Source organism: Fragaria vesca, linkage group LG7 (genome assembly GCF_000184155.1).
Source record: "Fragaria vesca subsp. vesca linkage group LG7, FraVesHawaii_1.0, whole genome shotgun sequence".
NCBI lineage: Eukaryota > Viridiplantae > Streptophyta > Magnoliopsida > Rosales > Rosaceae > Fragaria > Fragaria vesca.
The window spans coordinates 20,885,448-20,902,577 of record NC_020497.1 but is presented as its reverse complement, the minus strand read 5'-3'; the positions used below and the strand labels follow the sequence as shown (position 1 = coordinate 20,902,577).

At 39.3% G+C, this 17,130-nt stretch overlaps 4 protein-coding genes and 1 non-coding gene across 5 annotated transcripts; 4 read left to right on the top strand and 1 right to left on the bottom strand.

Moving 5' to 3' along the window:
- Positions 1-32: 32 nt before the first annotated feature.
- LOC101296330 lies at positions 33-1,647 on the bottom strand. The gene is made up of 2 exons (XR_185303.1): positions 1,215-1,647; positions 33-468 (listed from the first exon to the last, which is right to left on the bottom strand). It is a non-coding gene; the product is annotated as an uncharacterized LOC101296330 (transcript).
- Positions 1,648-3,554: 1,907 nt separating this feature from the next.
- On the top strand, positions 3,555-4,574 carry LOC101304436 (putative F-box/LRR-repeat protein 23-like). Its single transcript, XM_004309054.1, has 2 exons — positions 3,555-3,883; positions 3,995-4,574. The coding sequence occupies exons 1-2, from the start codon at positions 3,555-3,557 to the stop codon at positions 4,572-4,574; spliced, it is 909 nt and encodes a 302-aa protein (XP_004309102.1).
- Positions 4,575-5,973: 1,399 nt separating this feature from the next.
- Positions 5,974-7,485, top strand: LOC101293527. Its single transcript, XM_004307885.1, has 2 exons — positions 5,974-6,519; positions 7,110-7,485. Exons 1-2 carry the CDS (start codon positions 6,312-6,314, stop codon positions 7,376-7,378), a joined length of 477 nt encoding a protein of 158 aa, XP_004307933.1. The 5' UTR covers positions 5,974-6,311; the 3' UTR covers positions 7,379-7,485.
- Positions 7,486-8,401: 916 nt separating this feature from the next.
- Positions 8,402-9,441, top strand: LOC101304150 (putative F-box/LRR-repeat protein 23-like). Its single transcript, XM_004309053.1, has 2 exons — positions 8,402-8,727; positions 8,871-9,441. The coding sequence occupies exons 1-2, from the start codon at positions 8,402-8,404 to the stop codon at positions 9,439-9,441; spliced, it is 897 nt and encodes a 298-aa protein (XP_004309101.1).
- A 1,624-nt stretch (positions 9,442-11,065) lies between these two features.
- LOC101302699 lies at positions 11,066-16,559 on the top strand. The gene is made up of 17 exons (XM_004307836.1): positions 11,066-11,190; positions 11,936-11,986; positions 12,073-12,300; positions 12,478-12,576; positions 12,661-12,716; positions 12,960-13,071; positions 13,290-13,460; positions 13,714-13,971; positions 14,074-14,286; positions 14,381-14,584; positions 14,660-14,785; positions 14,897-15,205; positions 15,311-15,409; positions 15,493-15,666; positions 15,745-15,950; positions 16,048-16,083; positions 16,182-16,559. Coding segments are annotated over exons 1-17 (2,448 nt in total). The 5' UTR covers positions 11,066-11,085; the 3' UTR covers positions 16,183-16,559.
- Positions 16,560-17,130: the final 571 nt, after the last annotated feature.

Sequence of the window (17,130 nt, the reverse complement as noted above, 5' to 3'; positions counted from 1 at the left end):
GACACATTCAGAACCCTAATTGTTTTGCACATCAGAAGGCTCTCAGGTATCTCAAATGGCAAAAATTCATTAAAACCACAAACTTCCAGTTCAACAGGATTACACCTCACAGCAGTGCAAACCCAATTGGCAGGAGACCATGCAGTAAGTTTACCCATAATGCGATACAAATCCCCAGTAACAGAAATAGAGAACTTGCAGATTTCTGATGATGAGTCGCGAAAGAAGACACGATAAACAAAACTTAGAAATCGCTTATGGCGGTAATTCAAATGTTCGTCATTGAACTCCAAATTGCGAACAGAAGTCCACTTGCCCTTCCATCTTGTAGACAAACGGTTGTTCTGACAGCATATATTGTTGGAAGTAAGGAAAGTATGTGACAAACAAGTTCATCCGGTAATGCACTGATCCTATCTTCCCCTTCTTCAACCATCATTGTTTGAGCCTTTGAGTTAGAATCCACTTCTATACTCAAAATTTGAAATAATCACAGTAAATAAGTTATCAAACCAACACCAAACAGAAAAGCTTTCTGCAGCGAAAGAACTACAAGTATGCAAGGAAACGCAAATGACAAGACCAATGAACAATGAATGAAGCTCTCAATCAGTTTAATCATACCAAGATGAAATCACACAGAAATGCTATACTTCATAACAACATCTCACTTAATTTCAACTTCAGAAATCATGTAGCACGACAAAAATTGAAGTTTCTCTACCAAAATAACACAAACTGTTTAGTCACTTTAGTGTTTACTAACTCTAATCGACGAATATGTCACTCCCTCACCTATACAAGCTCTTAAAACTCCAGTCTCACCAGTCTCAACAATGACTATTTTCACATAAACAAATACCCACACTGCAAAAAATTACTTCCACAAGCAACGGACCCAATTTTTCGGTAAATTGGTATGAGGGTTTATGGTTTATCCAAATTCAACAAATTCTCAGCAACATTTCACTCAAATCCAAAAACCCAAAAGACCAAATGCGACCCAAACTCAAATACCCAAACAAACATGCCCAATTTCGCAGAAAAATCTTACTGGGTTCAGACAAGTATGTTAAAGCGAGCAAAAATCGCTCAATTCATAAAAATCAATGTTCAAATTCCACAGGAAATTGAATTTAATCCATAGTCACTGGAAAAGCATTCAATATAGAAAGGAAGATCATATAACAAAGTAAATGTCTTTGAATACTTACCTTTGAAGAGCAGCTTCTGTCTTGTTCCTGATTTTGAGCCTTGTTCCTCGCCATCCCACTCGTGCAATTTTGATCTAATTTTAGCTTATTTTTAACGTTTTATATAACATAGAAGCGAGTCCAACCACCAAATTGAAGGCGACGCCCAAACCTCAAAGAAGCCCCAAATCCTCCCCACCGGAACTGAAACCCAAATCCTCACCACCGGAAATGAACCAACCGAAGAGGCTCCCCACATCCTTACCATCGGACTTGGACCCTTCATCCCCCGCCAAGAAGTTGAAGACTAACGGCTCCGACCTAGAAGCCTCCTTAGCCGAACTAGGTTGGACTCCCGACGATCTATTACTCAAGCCAGAAGAACAGGCCGAAAAGTTTTGGACGGCCTATTATGCGAGTATGCTCTTGATTTTATTTCTTTACTTTTCATATTGGTAATTTTTTTTGACCATGTAGCTCATCGAATTATCTGCAAGTTGTTTACGCCTCTGTGTTTGTGTTTTCTACGAGGAATCAATACGATTGTGCTTTATTTGTTTGCAGCATTGCATTGCATTTGAATTAATGAATGAATTGAAGAACATAAATTAGTAAAAAGAATATGATATTGATTAAGTTTGCTCATTTTGCTGTATGATTATTCAGAGTTAGGAGCAGGGTGGATCTATGTAGAAGGCTTGGGCTTGAGCCTACACAAAAATTCTCTAGTTAGCCTAAACAAAATTTACATTCTGGATCTGCCACTGGTTAAAAGATAATTATGTGCCCTGTATCATACATGTGTATTAAGTTTCTAACTTCAATGATCCCCAACACCACTAGGTTGCTTAGCATCATGTTGCCCACACACACACACACACTTGTTAACTCTGATGTTTCTGATTTGCTCCTCATTGAGTCATCATCATCTCCCATAAAACATACATTTCGTTATCATGACTTTTCTATATCTCTCATTCAATACCCTTTTTTAACCTTTTTTTTCTCTGTTTGCAAAGAGAGAGATCCTAGTCTCAGTAAAGCCTTTCGAAAAGTGGAACTTCCAGAATCTTTACCTGAGGGATGTGCATGGGGTTCTTATGTCCCTGGGAGTGGACAAAAAAAATTTGTTTATGTGATATGTTGCTATAACTGTGGCGCGCGTGGTGCTCACTTGACTGATGACTGCCCAGATAAGGATACTGATGAGGCTAAGGAGTACAGGAGGGAAAATCTCACCCTCAGAGTCCCGTCTTCTGGTCATGAGACAAAGCCCGAGAACAAGTAATGTATTATGTATGAGTCGTGTTTTAACTGTCTACTCTACTTATTTCCCTATATGAATATTATGTATAATGTTAGCAATCCTATGATCTACCCAAGTCAATCTTCTGGTTATTGGGAACTTAGTTACAGTATTGTGCTTGTGAACTAGGCTAAAAACCTATGGTTGTTTAACTTGTGAGAGTATTATGTCTATCTAATGCATGCGTTGTATTACCTTGTTTAGTGAACTATCTTTCTGATTGGCTCTTGGTGGAGTGTTTGAAATTGCCATATTTTCTGTAGCATTGTATTACCTTGTTTAGTGATCTTTCTTTCTGATAAATTTTTAATGTAGAGTGTTTAAAATTGTCATATTTTCAGTAGCCTCTCAAACGGCAAAACATGTATGTTTGATATTACACAATGTGACACTATACATATGTTTGATCAAAGCCAAAGACATATAATTAAACTCAGTTGTGAGATTATTAATCGATCATTGAGAACTGATGGATCGGCAAAGGCCACATTCACTGATGATTGGTTGAACGAATTAAAATACTTCGGCTTCCTAATGGTGATCAACTGATGATTATGAGTATGATGCAGATAATTTGACCATTTGTTCATGGTAGATGAGCAATTGATAAAATGTTCCCCCTGGAATGGTCACCATGAAATTGAGTTTGAGTTGAAGGTCAAATCAAATGTTGTAGCCGTCATCCATATCCCAATGGTCTAGAATTTCTCTGCAGTATAGTTCTATTTCTGATCAGCTGCTAATAAGGTAGTATTGTTGCCAATCTGCCATTGTGTGCATGTGTGTGTTGTTACTTGTTAGGGAAAGGTTTCTAGTGGCAAAGATATTGTGCTTCTGCATCTCCAGTTTACCAGTAATGTTAGCTTGTTTGATTCCAAATTACAGATTGGTTTAACTTCCGTGATTAAGAAAAAGTGCGATTCATGGAGCTGGCGTTCTTCAGACGTTGAAGGACGCAGTTCTTGTTCTAAGATGGGCTGCTCACTGCTGGCCCAATAAATTAAAGACCATACCAACTATAAATTAAAACCTAGCCTCCAACACCTTGGATAACAATGGCCGAACCCTCAAACAAAACCCAGCGACAAGACTGGATCGACCTCCCTGAAGAAATCACAGCTTCTATACTGTCACGGCTGGGAGCCATCGAGATCCTGGTGACCGCTGTGTACGTGTGTACGACATGGCGCAGAATCTGCATGGACCCTAGAAACTGGCTCACCATCGACATGCGCGACGATTCGCTTTATGGCAAGTCGTCCTCCTCGCGGTACCAGATGGACATGTTGTGTAGGAAAGCCGTTGATCTTAGCTGTGGCAACCTCGTGGGGATCAGTGTTCACAACTTCGGCTCCGACGATCTCCTTAAGCATATCACTGACAGGTATTGTAATTTTCTACAAGTTGAATTTTGGATCTATGAATGTTTAATTATCTCGAGATTTGGATTTTGGATACCTGCTAACATGTTCATTCATAACTTTTTTCTATATAGTTGTAGGGGAATCAAACGGCTCTGTTTTGTGTTGTCTAACATAACAACTAATGGACTGATTGAAGCAGCTCCAAAGCTGCCGCTGTTGGAGGAACTTGAACTTTCACACTGCAACTACAGACTCGATATTCCTCCCTTCGAACACACACGACATGCCAATGTTGAAGTGATTGGCCGTTGTTGCCCTCGTTTGAAATCATTGAAATTGAACAAGTACAACACTAAATGGTTTTTTCTTGGGTGGGATGGCGATGCACATGCTGTAGCAGAAACAATGCATGGTTTACACCACCTTCAGCTTTTCGGAAATAAGCTCACTAGCAAGGACTTGCGCGCCATTCTTGATGGCTGTCCGCTGCTTGAGACACTTGATCTGCGACATTGTTGGCATATTAATCTGGGTCGGGATCGCTCCGGCCATTTTGGTCTCGAACTGGATGAAGAATTAAAAACAAGATGCCTTGATGGTATTAAAAACTTGCGGCTTCCTCATGATTCTAAACATGACTATGAACGTCTTGCCGCACGAAAATTTGTCGACAACGAGTTCGTGGAGGAATCTATGGACTGGGAATTCTAAGATGTTTATAAGATGTCTTGCCTTAACTAGGGCGAGGGTGCTGCATGCTCACTCAAATTCATCGACCTTGCGGAATGGCATAGTTTCAGCAAGATTTGTAGAAGGCACTTTCTTCAACTGGTTGGCACATTTTATATCTTCTTTGAGAATCTAAATGTTGTTACTGGGATTATTGAGAACAAGCAAGATGTTAGTGAGTACCTTTTCATGTCCCAACTCTTATAATCTTCAGGGACTTACTCAGAGGCATTCTTTGGAATACCTCTCAGAGCTTGTTGTAGCCTCTGTATTTGTGTTTTCTACGAGGAATCAATACGATTGTGCTTTATTTGTTTGCAGCACTGCATTGCATTGCATTTGAATCAATGAATGAATTGAAGAACAGAAAATAGTGAAAAGAATATGATATTGATTAAGTTTGCTTATTTTGCTGTATGATTATTCAGAGTTAGACAATTTACATTCTGGATCTGCCACTAGTTAAAAGATAATTATGTGCCATGTATCATACATGTGTATTAATTTTCTAACTTCAATGATCCCCAACACCACTAGGTTGCTTAGCATCATGTTGCCTTCCACACCACATCCCCTCTGTAAGCCCCAATGGATGTAGCTTAGGTCTACGTGTTATGTTTGCATGGCAGAACTTGAGTTTGTCATTTTTCAAGGAAGTCTCTTCGACCATATTAAGCTTGGATGAAGGCCCAATAAGGCTGTGGGCATATGTCAACTTAAAGAAACGAACTCGTGGAATTTTGGGTATCAACAAGTTGTTTAATTTAAGGAATTAGGTGTACCCGGAATAAGGCTGAGATGGTGTCCCAACCAATAAGCCAACAACACGTTTACGTACAATATTCTAAATAAAAGCTACGTGGATTGTTAGTTTGTTAACTTCGTCAATTCTTATCCTTCTTCAAGCTTATGCAAGACTGGAATTCATCTTCACTCTTCATGAAAGGAAAAAAACAGAAAGCTTAGGAATTAATTGGGTCCAAAAGCAATGTGTAAGAGAACTCACGTATGAAGGCCAGACTAACTAGATTGAAATATAAAGAGGGAAAATTGTTCAAACAGTATCTCATGTTTTATATAAACAAAACTTTGGTATCTTAACTTTGAAAAACTTAAAAACAATATCTAACGTTCTTATCTCGACTAAAGAAAAGTGTTTACCTGCGTTAATTCCGTTATGGAGCATGTCAACTGGCATAAATTATTTGTGTTTTGGTCTTTTATTTTTTATTTTTTTAAGAGTTTTTCCTACCTGTTATTTTTTCTAACATGTCTTTTGTTAAATGATTTTTCTTTTCTTCATTTTCTTTCTCCGTACTATTCTCTTCCTTTACCGAGTCTGAGTCTCCATTTGAGCTGCTTGAAGCCAGCCATGACAGCCGAAGCTCCAAACCCTGATTCGACATCACCCCAAAGTCTCACGGCTACGTCCGCCCCAAATGATCCATCAAAGCGATTGCATCCTTCTCCATTGTTCTTGTTCTGCAACAAAACAACCACATAACACTTACCAATTCAGCTTCACTTTCCTTGTCTCTATTAAAAGAAAAGAAGAAGGTCGGCCCTTCTATTAAAAGAAGGAAAAAATTGGCCCAAATCCCATATTTGATTTCTGGTTCACAGACCGAGTATTAATCAGGACACGCCACAACCTCAAACCTAAACGAAGACCCCAAATCCTCCCCACCGGAACTGAAACCCAAATCCTCACCACCGGAAATGAACCAACCGAAGAGGCCGAACCCCACATCCTTACCATCGGACTTGGACCCCTCATCCCCCGCCAAGAAGTCGAAGACGAACGGCTCCGATCAAGAAAACGGCTCCGACCTAGAATCTTCATTAGCCGAACTAGGTTGGACTCCCGAAGATCTATTACTCACGCCAGAAGAACGGGCCGAAAAGGCTTGGACGGCCTATTTTGCGAGTATGCTCTTGATTTTATTTCTTTACTTTTCATATTGGTAATTTTTTTGACCATGTAGCTCATCGAATTATCTGCAAGGTGTTTACGCCTCTGTGTTTGTGTTTTCTACGAGGAATCAATACGATTGTGCTTTATTTGTTTGCAGCATTGCATTGCATTTGAATTAATGAATGAATTGAAGAACATAAATTAGTAAAAAGAATATGATATTGATTAAGTTTGCTCATTTTGCTGTATGATTATTCAGAGTTAGGAGCAGGGTGGATCTATGTAGAAGGCTTGGGCTTGAGCCTACACAAAAATTCTCTAGTTAGCCTAGACAAAATTTACATTCTGGATCTGCCACTGGTTAAAAGATAATTATGTTCCCTGTATCATACATGTGTATTAAGTTTCTAACTTCAATGATCCCCAACACCACTAGGTTGCTTAGCATCATGTTGCCCACACACACACACACACTTGTTAACTCTGATGTTTCTGATTTGCTCCTCATTGAGTCATCATCATCTCCCATAAAACATACATTTCGTTATCATGACTTTTCTATATCTCTCATTCAATACCCTTTTTTTTCTCTGTTTGCAAAGAGAGAGATCCTAGTCTCAGTAAAGCCTTTCGAAAAGTGGAACTACCAGAATCTTTACCTGAGGGATGTGCATGGGGTTCTTATGTCCCTGGGAGTGGACAAAAAAAATTTGTTTATGTGATATGTTGCTATAACTGTGGCGCGCGTGGTGCTCACTTGACTGATGACTGCCCAGATAAGGATACTGATGAGGCTAAGGAGTTCAGGAGGGAATGTCTCACCCTCAGAGTCCCGTCTTCTGGTCATGAGACAAAGCCCGAGAACAAGTAATGTATTATGTATGAGTCGTGTTTTAACTGTCTACTCTACTTATGAATATTATGTATAATGTTAGCAATCCTATGATCTACCCAAGTCAATCTTCTGGTTATTGGGAACTTAGTTACAGCATTGTGCTTGTGAACTAGGCTTAAAACCTGTTGTTGTTTAACTTGTGAGAGTATTCTGGCTCCATCTAATGCATGCGTTATATTACCTTGTTTAGTGAACTATCTTTCTGATTGGCTCTTGGTGGAGTGTTTGAAATTGCCATATTTTCTGTAGCATTGTATTACCTTGTTTAGTGATCTTTCTTTCTGATAAATTTTTGATGTAATGTGTTTAAAATTGTCATATTTTCAGTAGCCTCCCAAACGGCAAAACATGTATGTTTGATATTACACAATGTGACACTATACATATGTTTGATCAAAGCCAAAGACATATAATTAAACTCAGTTGTGAGATTATTAATCGATCGTTGAGAACTGATGGATTGGCAAAGGCCACATTCACTGATGTTGGTGGAACGAATTAAAATACTTCGGCTTCCTAATGGTGATCAACTGATGATTATGAGTATGATGTGTTCATGGTAGATGAAGCAATTGATAAATTGTTCCCCTGGAATGGTCACCATGAAATTGAGTTTGAGTTGAAGGTCAAATCAAATGTTGTAGCCGTCATCCATATCCCAATGGTCTATAGTTTCTCTGCAGTATAGTTCTATTTCTGATCAGCTGCTAATAAGTATTGTTGCCAATCTGCCATTGTGTTGTTACTTGTTAGAGAAAGGTTCTAGTGGCAAAGATATTGTGCTTCTGCATCTCCAGTTTACCTGTAATGTTAGCTTGTTTGATTCCAAATTACAGATTGGTTTAACTTCCGTGATTAAGAAAAGGTGCGATTCATGAAGCTAGCTTTCTTCAGACGTTGAAGGACGCAGTTCTTGTTCTAAGATGGGCTGCTGGCCCAATAAATTAAAGACCATACCGACTATAAATAAAAACCTAGCCTCCAACACCTTGGATAACAATGGCCGAACCCTCAAACAAAACCCAGCGACAAGACTGGATCGACCTCCCTGAAGAAATCACAGCTTCTATACTGTCACGGCTGGGAGCCATCGAGATTCTGGTGACCGCTGTGTACGTGTGTACGACATGGCGCATAATCTGCATGGACCCTAGAAACTGGCTCACCATCGACATGCGTGACGATTTGGTCTATGGCGAGTGGCCCTCGCGGTACCCGATGGACAAGTTGTGTAGGAAAGCCATTGATCTTAGCTGTGGCAACCTCGTCGACATCAGTGTGCACAACTTCTGCTCCGATGATCTGCTTAAGTATATCACTGATAGGTATTGTAATTTTCTACTAGTTATATGCATGTTGGGATTTGAGATCTATGAATGTTTATGTCGATTCAATGAAGTTTCTTTACTATCTATAATTCATCAGTGAATGTTGCTAACATGTTCATTCATATAACCTTCTTCAATAGCTGTAGGGGAATCAAACGGCTCTGTTTTGTGCTTTCTGACATAACAAATGATGGACTGGTTGAAGCGGCTCCGAAGCTGCCGCTGCTGGAGGAACTTGAACTTTCACACTGCAACTACAGATTCGACATTCCTTACTTCGAAGACACACCACAAGGCAATCTTGAAGTGATTGGCCGTTTTTGCCCTCTTTTGAAATCATTGAAATTGAACAGGCACAACACTAAAATGTTTTTTGTAGGATGGGATGGCGATGCACTTGCTATAGCAGAAACAATGCATGGTTTACACCACCTTCAGCTTTTCGGAAACAAGCTCACTAGCAATGGCTTGCGCGCCATCCTTGATGGCCGTCCGCTGCTTGAGTCACTTGATCTGCGACATTGTTGGCATATTAATCTGGATGGGGAGTGCTTACATCATTTTGGTCTTAAACTGCATGAAGAATTGAAAAGAAGTTGCATTGATCGTATTAAAAACTTGCGGCTTCCTCATGATTCTAAACATGACTATGAACGTCTTGCCGCACGAAATCTTGTCCACAAGGAGTTTGTGAAGGAATCTGAGCACTGAGAATGATAATTTGTTTACAAGATGTCTTGCCTTAACTGTGGCGAGGGTGCTGCTCACTTGACTGATGTCTGCCCAGATAAGGATACTCCAGAGGCTGAGGAGTTCAGGAGGGTAAATCTTACCATCAGAGTCGCGTCTTCTAGTCATGAGACAAAGGCCGAGAACAAGTAATGTACTGTGTATGACAGTATGAGTCTTGTTTTAATGGTTACTCTACTTATTTTCCTGTATGAATGTAATATATGATGTTAGCAAATCTATGATCTACCCAAGTTTTCTGGATATTGGCAACTTAGTTACAGTCTTGTGCTTGTGGACCGTGCTAAAAAAACCTATGGTTGTTTAACTCGTCGGAGCCATACAAACTCGATCACTCGTGAAATTGTTAATCGATCATTGAGGACTGATGGATTGGCAAAGGCCACATTCACTGAGACTCGCTGTGGATTCGGTGTTTCTGGCAGCTGAACTTTTTGGTTACCCGATGGCTCGCTCGGTCTGTAATGTGATCAGTTTGATCTCAATGTATGTATTTATCTTTGTGTTGTATACATTTGGTGTGTATCACTACATGTCTATGTCGTGAAACAAATATAGTTATAGAAGTTGATCATTTGGAAGGGTTAGTCATATTGACGATTCTTATGTGTTGCTCGGATTGTAATTTGATCCATCTCAGTATTGGATTCTTATCAGTCAATCATAGAGTTTGGATGGATGTGTCCATGCTGGTTTGGACCCAAGTTTTTTCCTTTGGGTTATGCATTTTACTAGATTATGAATGTGTCTTGGACCCAAGTTTTTTCCTTTAGGTAATGCATTTTACTAGATTTATGAACTCTTTTGCAATAGAGATTATAGAGGCTATTACAAACGTATACCTATCATGCTTTCAAGAAAAAGACTCAAATTGATGAAATAGAGTAGAGATAACACTCCTCAAGAAATCGTATGTACATCTCTAACCTTAAACTCTTTGTTTATTTAGACAAGTATCAAGACTTGACGACATCACAAATGTAACGTAACTTTAAAAAGAGTTATTTGAATAAGTTTCATCAATGACTCTGATGCTGTCACCAATGTAATGTAAATTTCAATGCAGTCATCAGTGACGTATTTTATGACAACGTTAGTGGGTTCTCTAAAGACAGAATTTAACGTATAAGTGTATAACGTTACATTATATCATCAATAAGTTCTGTTGTATCATTTCGGCTTCCATAAAAAAGAAATATAAAAAAGAAATTTAAAAAAAATACTGTTCAGATTCCACGCGCCAGTCGAAGGCGTGAATCAATCATGCATTTGTAGTGTAAATCGCCCTATAAATGGCGGGAGCCTCGCCTACTTGTAAAAATTTCTCACAACCCCAATCATCTCTCCCTATCTCTCTCTCCTTCGTCAACTCTTCGTTAATTACAATTCAACCCCTCCAAAACCCTTGAATCCCAAAACGCACCCCAAATCGTCTCCGATACTCTTCCCTCTCTCCTCCGGCTTCAATCCTCTTCTCGAATCCCTGAAACTGCGGGGCCCACACCTCCCCGTCCTCGTTTTCTCCGAGCCGGAACGGAACCCTAGGGTTTTGCCAAGTGTGAGTGAGAGAGAGCCAGTTGGAAGTTTTGGACTGTAGCGATTCCGATGGAGGCTACGGCCGCCGCGCGCGGTGGTTCCATGCCGGCGATGACGCAGCAAGCAGCTCAGACGCGCAAGCAGTGGCGCGCCGTGTCGGAGCATCGGAACGAGGTAGTGGATTTACTGAAATGCCCCACTGGCATTGAGTTTTGGTTGATTGGACAATGTGAATTGAGCTGAAATGAAATGGAATTTGGATTTGTTTGTGTTTGAATTGGGCTGGTTTCACTTGGATTGGGGATTAGGGTTTATCTGTTTGATTTTTTTTTTTTGGTTCTCAGATTTTGTATTGCAATTGAGAATGTGACAAGTATCGGTGAGAAACTGTTTTTATTTACTGTCTGTGTTCTTTGATAGAGTGGTTAGGGTTTTGAATTGTGATCAATGTTAGTTGAGCTGAAACGAAATGAAATTCGGGATACTGGTTAGTTAGAATTTGGGTGGATTGGAGATTAGGGTTTATTTGTTTTTGTGTTGTTATTGAGAATGCGAGAAATGGAGGTGTGCAAATGGTATAATTATGTTCTAGCTCAGGATGTAACTATTTCTAGATACAGTGTGTGGTTAGGGTTTTGAATTGTGATCAGTGGGTAATGTGTTTGGTATCTTCACATAATCCAACTGTTAAACATGATCGGTCAATTTCTGAACGAGAAATTTTGGTGATCTGTTTGTTAATACAGATGCACCATATAGCTTTTTTGGGCTCAGATGAGTCGTGGTTTAGTCATTTTGTGGCTGAAAAATGTAGAAATTTGTATGTAACGTTTTTTTAGGTGTCAATGGATCTTTCTATGTGCTTCTGGTTGTGCTTTTGTTGTTATTGTTCTTGAATTCGGAATGTTTCATTACGCAGGAGCTGGAACAATCGAAGTTAGGCCACTCTGATGAGAGAACAATATATGAGGCAAGGACTTTGGTATTAGTAATAAGTTAAGTTTCCAAAGTTTCAGTGAAGCGGAAATAAATTTTTTGTTTTTCAAGGTGCAGCAGGGAAGAGAGCCAGTTGATGTAGACTTTTGTTCGATCTCCATGGATGGGACTTTGGACCATGACCTCTTGCAGCAGCGGCTTCGTGATATTGTCAGGCAAAGAGAGGAACTTCAGCATATGGAGACTGACCTTAGAGCTCAAATGATTGCAAGATCTGAGATAATGGAAATTCAAAATAACTTTGATGCTCAACTAAAGGACCATGCTAATGTTGCTTCCAAGCTTCAGGTTCGCTTGATAATAGGATATCTATTTTTGGAATGTATGTATATTTTGGTAGAGTTTTCGTAGCATCTCTCAACGAGTAGCTGTTACACAAGCTCTGTTAGCATGCTTGTTTTGATTTATAGCGTACTTAATCCCACCTTCCATGAGCGACTAACAGCAGTTGACATGTCTTTGTAGGAGCAACTCCATGAAAAGGAACAGGCCATACATGATTTGGAGAGGAAATTAGAAGAAAAAGATAGAGAGCTGCATGCTACCAAGTTAGACAATGAAGCGGTAAAGTCGAATGCCTATGAAATTTCTCTTGGTTGGTTTCACTGAGTGTTCTGTAGTTTTTACCCACTTTCATCTCTCTGTCAGGCCTGGGCTAAAGAGGGCCTTCTTAGAGAACAGAACAAAGAATTAGCAACTTTCAGGTAATGGTCCATGTGGTTAAGACCTATTTTCTGCACTTTTAAGATCTTATTCAAGAGCATATGTGCTTTCGCTGTTCAGGCTTAAATGTGTGTTGCTATGCTATTTACAACGAGTCTGGAGATTTACTCTTTTGTTTTTGTGTATTGCATAATAGAAGGCTTTTGGTATTTCGTTTGTATAAACAAATGCTGGTTGAGGTTTAAATTGTATGAACAAGTATGTAAGTTTGGTGTTTATTGCAGAAGAGAGCGTGACCATTCAGAAGCTGAAAGAGCCCAGCATATACAGCAATTACATGATCTTCAAGAACATATTCAAGAAAAAGAGAGGCAACTTATTGAGTTGCAGGAGCAGGTTTGTTTGTTTGCATGTATTTCATACTTCTCTATAGTGTTATCTTATATATATATTTTTTCCCTTTGTGGATAGACAGTGTATAAAGATATTGTTAACAAAATGTCAGACACTAAATAATAAGTGACAGAAACGGAACAAACTTGATGTTTTTACTTGGAATTGCATGCTACATTTAGTTATAGCGAAGCAGTGCCTGATAGCCATCATATTTTCAGCATAGGCTTGCTCAAGAAGCCATTCTATATAAGGATGAACAACTGAATGAAGCCCAAGCTTGGATCTCTCGTGTTCAAGAAATGGATGCTTTGCAGTCATCTACACTTCAAAATCAGTTGCGGGAACATACGGAACACTATAATCAGCTCTGGCTTGGTTGTCAAAGACAGGTTTTTTAGTTTTGTTTTCTGTAATGCCTTTTCATTTTTTTCTTTCCCTACAGCTTGCAACATCTTTAGCACGCCGATAAAATTCAGAAAAATCGTCTGTGTATGCCTAAGTGCTAATCCTTTTGCATATGCAAATATTTTTGCGTTACTTTTTTCAAGCAATACCCAAGTGTGGGTGGCGCTATACCTAAATATAACATGGTTTTGTTTTTTTGGGTAATCAATCTGATTTCTCTTTTTGGATAACTGATAGTTTGCAGAAATGGAGAGACATCATATGCATACCGTACAACAGCTTCAGCTTGAGTTAGCTGATGCCAGACAAAGAAGTGGAACTTACACTGATGAATCACGTGTAGCAAATTCAACTTCAAAGGATGCATCTCAGTTTGGTCGGAACAATGGAAACCAGATTGAAATGAATATGTCAAATGGAAATACAGGGGCCCTCCCAAATGGGAATCCAGAGGATGTTTCATCGTTTTCTTCAACTGTCAATGCATCAAATCAGGTATTTTAACCACATCAAACATGATTTTGACCTGGTTCTTTTTATGCTTTTAAATTAGTTTTTCGTTATATGTCCATAACGTTGCTTGTTATGGTTTATCAGGTTGATCATGTTCCTAGTGTTCCAATTGGTCCTTCGTCTCTACTTGGGATGCCTCCCTTTCTTCCACCTGGACAGGTGACTGGTATGCATCCATTTGTTCTGCATCAACCTGGGGTTCCCCATTCCATGCCAGCACAGGTTCCTCAATCACATGTGGGGAATTTTCACTCAATACCCGCAATGTCATCTCTCCAACAGTGGCAGAACCAACAGGTGCTGAAAGTCAGATACATCTTTCCTATTTTATTTATGATCATTATCCGTTATCCTTGATGACCTTCTCATATTATTTAATCTATCTTTTTAGGCCCCGTCTGAGAATTTGCAGATACCTTCACAAACTGAACCTCCAACTTCCCAAAATGAACAAAACCTGATGAGATCAGATGCAAAGTATGACTATGAAACTTCTGTTAATGGGCAATCATTTCATCAAGACTATTTGGATGTTCAAATTCGCCAAGGGGCAGAGCCTGAACCTGTGATATCATCTTCCCCCATTGAAGTACAGGTATTGCCTTGTTAACGATTATTTGCCTCAGCATATTTTAAATAGGCAGGAATGACAGTATGTATTTTGTTTCAGGTTCTTGAGTCAATTAATAGCAGTTACTTGGTCTCACCCCAAACTGATCAGAGCCTCCAACAAATTTCTTCCCAATTTACTGATTCTTTGAGATTGGATTCTATTGAGAAGACCAGTGAAACCAAGGTAAAACAATTTTTAATTTTTTTTTTTCTTTTACTTCGCTGGAGCTGGTCAGACTGTTAGGTTTTCAGTTGTAAGCTTAGAAGATACTCAGCTTAATTTACATTTGAACAGGCACATGAGCAGAATGCTCAGACCTTGACTGATCATGAGTTGGACGGACAAGTTTTAATGGCAGAGAAACCAAATTCTGCTACCAATTCCTCAAAGTCTGACACCGCGGTCCATTCAGTCAATCTCAATGAAATTGGAATGAATAATACCCCTAGTACAGGTTTGCCTGAATCCTTTGTCTCAACTGGGCACACCAGTGCACCATCAGTTGGAAGGAATTTGGAGGCTGCTCTCCTAGATGAAAGGTCTTTGTTGGCTTGCATGGTTCGGACAATACCAGCTGGTGGTAGAATTCGGATCAGTTCAACGGTGAGCCTACCTATTAGCTACCAGAACTTTTATAGTGAGCATGCTGTTTTCTGTTTCTATGAGGAACTGTTTAGTCAATGATGTGTTACTTCTTTCTCAATACAGCTGCCAAATAGGCTTGGAAAGATGCTTGCACCTTTACACTGGCATGATTACAAGAAAAAGTATGGAAAGCTAGATGACTTTGTTGCTGCTCATACTGAAGTGAGTTCTGTGGATGATTTCAAATGCATCTATGTTTATGTTGATTATCTATCATCTCATGAGAATTTTAATGCCTTTTTCAGCTATTTGTGATTGAAGGGGACTATGTTCAGCTGCGAGAAGGAGCTCAAGAGATGATAGCAGCTACAGCCGCCGTTGCCAGAGTTGCTGCTGCAGCAGCAGCAGCATCCCCCTACTCCGCAGGTTTGCCTTCTGTGGCTGTGACTCCAGTGGCACAGACTCACCGCTTAAAGAAGGTATCATATCTTGATTCCAAAAATCTGGTCACTTCTACTCCAAATGCAGAAAATACTCACTTGTAGTCTGTGAAGCAGAATCAGCAATTAAATGGTGTATCTTTTGGTGTTTCGGGAGGTATGTCGAACGTAAAGATTTTGAGCAAATCCAAGGATATGAATGGCCCTGATTCTACTCCCGGCCAGTCATCTGTACTTCTGAATGGTGGAAATGGAGCTCCTCTTGATAGATTGATGGCCAATGGTCGGCCTAGCTCAAATTTTGTTGGGAAACAGCATGGCAGGTCTGCCTCTAAACCTTTCAAACATACTCCAGAGTAGATTATGGTGGAAAATTTTCCTGTAGTGCTTATTGAGTTTATTGTGTTGTTACGTTGACAGGATGACTAACCCTGCGTATAACTCCAATAGAAGATAGTAAGTAAAGACACTTAAAGTTGTATTCTGAGATGTAATCCTTTACTCCATTTAATTGCCACTTCAAATGCATCTCATGATTCTTTTGGTGTTGGCAGGACTTCGGGAGCAGCCAGACCATCTTTTGCCCCCAAAAATGTTACCAGCATGCGAATTAGTAGCTTATTTTGGAAAATCATATTGGTGGGGGACATTATGTTGTTAGAGACTTTGAATCGTGTGATCAATATTTGCATCTCATGGAATTCTCAGATTGTGGATTTGTTTGCCTTTCAATTTCTTCTTCATTTGGTGAAAAAGCTTTAGTTTTAGCTGTGTTTTATCATAAGTCGAGGCTCCACAGCCAACTGTCTGAAGTGATATTCATATTCATTAACAGATTGGCTCTTCTGGATCCTTGATTTCAACAAGAGCCTCGACTTTTCTTTCTGGAGTACTAAAACAGTAAAACTTTACTATTACATCTAAACTTGTTTTATTTTAGAGGTTCATCAAGAATTTAGCAACTGTTAGTTTCAGAATTCGGGCAATGGCCAAACCACGGACCCTTACAATATAGTTACAGGTAATTAGGGTCCAAAGCTCGTAAAAATCATTAAGCTCGTGCTGGTCCACCAAGTTGTTGTGTTGTATATTGAGCTCGTGGATAGCCGAGTGGGGTGGACTCGGTCCTAATGATTCGGTTTTCTATTTTTTAGAACCAAAACTGATAAAAATATATAAAACACCGCACTCGTCAGTTAACCTAATATCGGTTCGGTTTCAATAAAACCTATTATCCGTAATATTTTTTACACTTAATCAATTAACATAAAAAAATAAAAATATCAAAGTGGTAAACTATCAACACTTCAAATAAGTTAATCTAATAGGTTCAAATAAGTAATTCAAGTGAAAAAAGAAGCTAAAATTTATACATAATTCAATTGCAGCCTCTAACATTCATATATAACAAAAGATAAAACTACATGGGAATGAATTTGGTTAGATTTAAACACTTAAAGACATAATCATGTGTGAAAGCCTACTATTTGTGACCTATAACCG